This window comes from Ipomoea triloba, chromosome 14 (genome assembly GCF_003576645.1).
Source record: "Ipomoea triloba cultivar NCNSP0323 chromosome 14, ASM357664v1".
In the NCBI taxonomy this organism is placed as follows: domain Eukaryota; kingdom Viridiplantae; phylum Streptophyta; class Magnoliopsida; order Solanales; family Convolvulaceae; genus Ipomoea; species Ipomoea triloba.
Genome location: NC_044929.1, coordinates 4283168 through 4288755, shown reverse-complemented (window position 1 = coordinate 4288755; position 5588 = coordinate 4283168). Strand labels below are relative to the sequence as shown.

General features: G+C 33.4%; 1 protein-coding gene and 1 long non-coding RNA gene across 4 annotated transcripts in view; both read right to left on the bottom strand.

Moving 5' to 3' along the window:
• The window catches only part of LOC116004657, a 9517-nt gene extending 7058 nt beyond the window's left edge, over positions 1–2459 (bottom strand). For 2 of the 3 annotated variants that reach the window (XR_004094833.1, XM_031244790.1), the window contains exons 1-2: positions 2207–2459; positions 638–677 (exon numbers count right to left, since the gene is read on the bottom strand). Coding sequence is in view for 1 of the 3 variants with exons in the window: in XM_031244790.1 (XP_031100650.1) it covers positions 638–677; positions 2207–2416 (250 nt within the window). In the remaining 2 variants the exon portion in view is untranslated. The remainder of the gene's footprint in view (positions 1–637; positions 678–2206) is intronic. The other variant, XM_031244791.1, reaches the window with a different exon arrangement.
• Positions 2460–5351: 2892 nt separating this feature from the next.
• The window catches only part of LOC116003782, a 1361-nt gene continuing 1124 nt past the window's right edge, over positions 5352–5588 (bottom strand). The window contains exon 2 of the long non-coding RNA XR_004094705.1: positions 5352–5557. This is a non-coding gene — a long non-coding RNA (uncharacterized LOC116003782). The remainder of the gene's footprint in view (positions 5558–5588) is intronic.

The following is a 5588-nucleotide window of genomic DNA, read 5'->3' as shown; positions in this document are numbered from 1 at the left end:
TTTTTTTTTTTTTTTTTTTTTTGCATATTACATATTTCAAGAACCCAATGAAATCCAATAGTCTGCAATAAATCGTTTTCTTTCTATGCAGCTTCCCTAACAGTAAGCAAAAGATACTGGAAAAAAAAAAATCTGAGAGGTAAAATTGTAAATCACAAATGAAGCAAAAACAATAAAACAAGATAGGTTACAAGAAAGCAAGTCAATCCAAGTCGAGCCTTGGAAAACTGGCATATATAATCCTGATCAATGCTTAAAAACGATTCAAACACAATTCTTAAGAAAAATGGCAAGATCAAAATTCTGCAACAACCATCAATGTTTAAATCTTCATCACAGCCATAGAAAAGCCAACATTGGCAGCACAAACACAAACTAGTTCTTATTGATTGTAGTAAAGGTCATCTGGATATGGACAGAGGAGGAGGCTCTGTTAAGCAAACCAGTGCTGAATTTTTCCATTCACAGTGATCAAAGATGTGATGGAACTTGCATGATGATGGAGATAATAATTACAACACAATGCAATTATGCATACAAAATATATGCACGCATACCTACGGACACACAATCCTGACATATATATTAAAGCAGAAAAGATAATACAACATATTTATAGAAGTAATATGAACTTCACCTGCCCCAATGTGGTCATGCCCTTCTTGTTTATCAACTTCCTGTAGAAGAAATAAAAGTTAATGGCTAAAAATGAGCATGAGTAATAGAATTCATATTCAGTGTATATTGTAAAAGTAAATAGGTGAAGATGACTTACTCATGCTAAAATTACTTTTAGGTTAGCACTCAAAGCACATCTACCACTACCGAAAAATCTTGCTACTTCTGTTGGCGAAATGTTCATAAAATTCACCAACAGGTGTTTTCTTAGTACAAAAAAAGAACTATGAAACTTTAATGTAATGTAGTGGACAAAGAACATGTTCTTCAATTGCAATGCCGTATTTAAATGCATAATGTACATCTGCAAGTGAGACAAATCTACTTAACAAAAAAAAAAGGAGAGAGAAGCAATTAGATAAGTGTTATTTATCAACAGGATTTTTTATAGCATCTTTCAACCAGCAAAACCTTGGGTGCTAGGGGGAAAAGAAGAAAATGAAATAGGTAAGACACTAGATGCTCCAGCCCTGCTATGCTGTGCTTTTTGGGCCGAATCTTATTTATCGTAGTTCTAAGAAATGGCACACCATGCCTCGCTCGAGTACAAAAGCAGAATATACGGCTGTGGCGCAATCCTGGATCAAGGTCACTTAGATGCAGTATTACTACATAGCCCTTTATGGGATGCACCACTCTCACATTGTGACAATGTCAAGGCTATCTACCTAAGGTTAGAATTCTATATTTAGTGCACATATGAAGCACTCGGAAATTGACTATCACTTTGATAGAGTGTGAGTGGCTTCAGGAGGATTTCATATTCACTAGTCCTTTCTAACAATCAGGTCCCACTCTTAGATTATAACAAGTGTGAAATCAATGATAGTATAGTAGTAGTACAACTATGCTATATTGCTATGATCAATCTCTAAGTCCGGCAGTCCGCAACAAGATAAAATATGTTATCTGTTTAACAACAACCAGCTTCAAACATTTTAACAAGATAAAATATGTTATCTGTTTAACAACAACCAGCTTAAAGCATATGTTATCTGTTTAAACTCTTCAGAGCAAAGAATATGAGTTGGCAGAAAATTATGCAACTGAAAGAATGTCAGGGACGCATTTATTTCAGTGATCTGTTAAAATATTCATTTGTTGTCATTCACATTATTGATCTATGTTCTTTGCATAGTTATCAAATGCAACCGAACCATTAGTCTCACAATTAGATCAAAGTCAATCAACCACAGATGTGGGTCATCCAGATTTTGCACAACTTGAACAAAAAAAAAAAAAATCAAAACCAACCATATTATCCTAAATCACAGCTTCCCACAGTCATTGCAATAACCATGTTACTGCATTTTGATAATAATTGTTCACAGCACGTCGTGCTTATATATTCATCAAGAGAACTCGAGTAAAAACTAATTAACCTATTAACTGAATAGGCACATTCACTTCTAAGTAGGGTTTTGCAATTCCATATAGTTCCAAACCCAGAATAATGAATCAATGTTGTAAGTTTAAAGTTAACCTATCACGTTACTCAATCTAAAAAGTTAAACTAATAAGAAATCACCTTTCGGAGTTGATCACGTAAACGTTGCCTCCTTTCCAGTTTACTCTGGATGAAGCGCTTGATTATGTGTCTCACCTCCTCACCACCATCGGTCAGACTTTTGCTGGATTCACGGCACGGTATGTCCTTGGCCCTCGCAATCCTATTCCTGACCCTATGCGTATTATCCGGCAATTCCTGTAGGCAGTCCTTACGTTCATCGTCGTCCATCACTGTTCACAGCGGTTTCACCGCAGTCGTAGAACACCAGTGGCTTTTGACTTGGAATTTGTATAGCCCGGCAATAGTAAATAGTTAAATACCAATCAAAAAAATCACTATATTAATTTAAAAAATTACAAATAACCATAACTTGTAAGATTACAAATTCGACTAGTGGAGCAATTTATTGGCCTTGAAGTTATACTGCTTTAATTAAAATGTACATTTTATTACAACTTAAGATTACAAATTCGACTAGTGGAGCAGTTTATTGGCCTTGAAGTTATACTGCTTTAATTAAAATGTACATTTTATTACAAGTTAATCTACTATTTCTGGGACAAAATTTATCTTTACTTTAAGAATTTAAATGTAAAAATTTCATTATCTAATGGATTTTGTATAAAAAAAAATAATAGTTTAAATTTTCAGTAAGAGTTTGCAAGATAACTAATTCACATGTAACAACAATTGAAGTTTCAATTTACACTAGGTAACTATACTACATAATTCTTTAAGTACTATTCAACAACATCAGTAAGCATTTTATAATAATGTTACTTCTAACAAAAAATAAGTTAAGTTTTTAACAATTCATCAATTGTCAACATTAAGAAGAATTAATTTGTTTTAATATGAAAACTGTTAGGACATGAATTTTATGTTCAATTATAACTATCTACAATAGTACTCATATATATAGACTATACTATGGAGTATTATTTTTATTACAAGTTGAAAATATTAACTTTTATATAATCAATTTGATTTTATATTAATTAACTTTCTTATTTAAAAATTATATTAATTATTTACTTATTTTAATTTTTATATTGGACATTAATTTAATTGTACATTGCACGTATTTTAACTAGTAATAATTTTAATAAAAGTAAATATGTAAATGGATATATGTTTGGTATAATTATATGAACGAGAATCAAAAAATAAAAATTCAAAAGGATTTTAAAAAATATATTTCAACCCTACTAGGTTAAGGGACACAAGCTCCCATCATTTGGCAAGGAAAAAACTATCATGAAAAAGATTACACACGTCTATAATAAGAACATGACACGCAGGCCAAGACTAATATGTCCATATGACATGGCACACAGGCCTCATCAAAATCATTATCAACTAACCAGCAGCAACCAAACACAATTTGTACCCTAATAGGATTAGCTACTATTGGCCAGTCGCAAGCCTGGTCAGACCACACAACTAGGGCTAGGCATTTTCGAGATTTGCGAGATACATAGAATATAATATTCTAGAACATTATAGAATCCAGCCTCACCATTCATCGTGTGTATAAAGAGTTTTGGAGGATTCTAGAAAATAAATCATAGTCGTAGCAATCCAAGGAGCTCATTTGTAACAATCTAACCATCCAAGAATTCTTCAAGAAATATAAGTTCACTACAAGTTCATTGTTTACTTAGCATCACTTCCGAGGGACAAGCGAGACTGACTTAGCTATTACGAGGGAAAATATAGCTAAAGCCGCACAAGACGTCGTAGCCATCTCATTGTTTACTTAGCATCACTTCCGAGGGATAAGCGAGACTGACTTAGCTATTACGAGGAAAAATATAGCTAAAGCCTCACAAGACGCCGTTAAAAGGAACGAAATAACGAGTCAGTTTAGGGTTTATTGTTTATGGTTTAGGTTTTTAGGGTTTAGGATTGGTATAGGGTTAGTGTTGGTTTTAAGGGTTGGGGTTTTAGGGTTTAGGATTTAGAGGTAGTTTTAGGATTTAGGGGTTTTGGGTTTAATTTAAGAGTTTTAGGTTGTAGTGTTATTGTGTTTAGGGTTTTAGGGTATGGCTTAGGTTTTTAGGGTTTAGGCTTTGTAGTTTAGAGTTTATTATTTATATTGTTTATGGTTTAGGTTTTTAGGGTTTAGGATTGGTATAGGGTTAGTACGTGTTGGTTTTAAGGGTTGGGGTTTAGGATTGGTATAGGGTTAGTGTTGGTTTTAAGGGTTGGGGTTTAGGTTTAGGGGTAGTTTTAGGATTTAGGGGTTTTGGGTTTAATTTAAGGGTTTTAGGATTTAGTGTTTTAGTGTTTAGGGTTTTAGGGTATGGCTTAGGTTTTTAGGGTTCAGGCTTTGTAGTTTAGGGTTTATTATATTGTTTATATTGTTTATGGTTTAGGTTTTTAGGGTTTAGGATTAGTATAGGGTTAGTGTTGGTTTTAAGGGTTGGGGTTTTTGGGTTTAGGGTTTAGGGGTAGTTTTAGGATTTAGGGGTTTTGGGTTTAATTTAAGGGTTTTAGGTTTTAGTGTTTAGGGTTTTAGGGTATGGCTTAGGTTTTTAGGGTTTAGGTGGGGGTTTTAGAGTTTGAGGGTTTAGGCTTTATGGCTTAAGTTTTTAGGGTTAGTGTTGGGTTTAAGGTTTTAGAAAATGGTTTAGGGTTAGTGTTGGGTTTAGGGTTTTAAGAAATGGTTTAGGGTTAGTGTTGGGTTTAGGGTTTTAAGAAATGGTTTAGCTAAGGTTTAGGGTTTTAGGGAAGGGTTTAGGGTCAGTGTTGGATTTAGGGTTTTAGGAAAGGTTTGGTTTTAGGTTTTAGGAAAGGGTTTCGGGTTAGTGTTGGATTTAGGGTTTAGGGTTTAGGGTTAGTGTTGGTTTAGGGATTTAGTGTTAGTGTTAGGGTTTTAGGGTTTAGGGTTTAGAGTTAGGATAAGTTTAAAGTTTAAAGTTTAGGGTTTAAAATTAGTGTTGGGTTTAAGTTTAGGGATTTAGGGTTTACGGTTAGTGTTGGGTATAAATTTAGAGTTTTAGGGTTTAGGGTGGGTTTAAGGTTTTAGGGTTTATGCTTTATGGTTTTGGGTTTTAAGAAAGGGTTTAGGGTTTTAGGGAAGGGTTTAGGATTTAGGTTGTAAGGTTTAGGGTTACGGCTAAGGTTTAGGAATTCAAGATTTTACGATTTTAGGTTTCTGTTTAGTTTTTTTTTTTTTTTTTAATCAACTTTCATTGATTCTCAAAATATATACAAATGGCCCTAGTGTGGGTTTAGCGTTTATTAGAGTTTAGGGTTTAACATTTTTATTTTTTATTTTCTAAAAGTTATCATATGTGGGCATATCACATGAAACTAGAAGTCTGACACCCTCCTTAGTTTTGGTTTGCTGCCTCCATTTTATGCCTATAACCAAAAAAAAAAAAAAAAAAAAAAA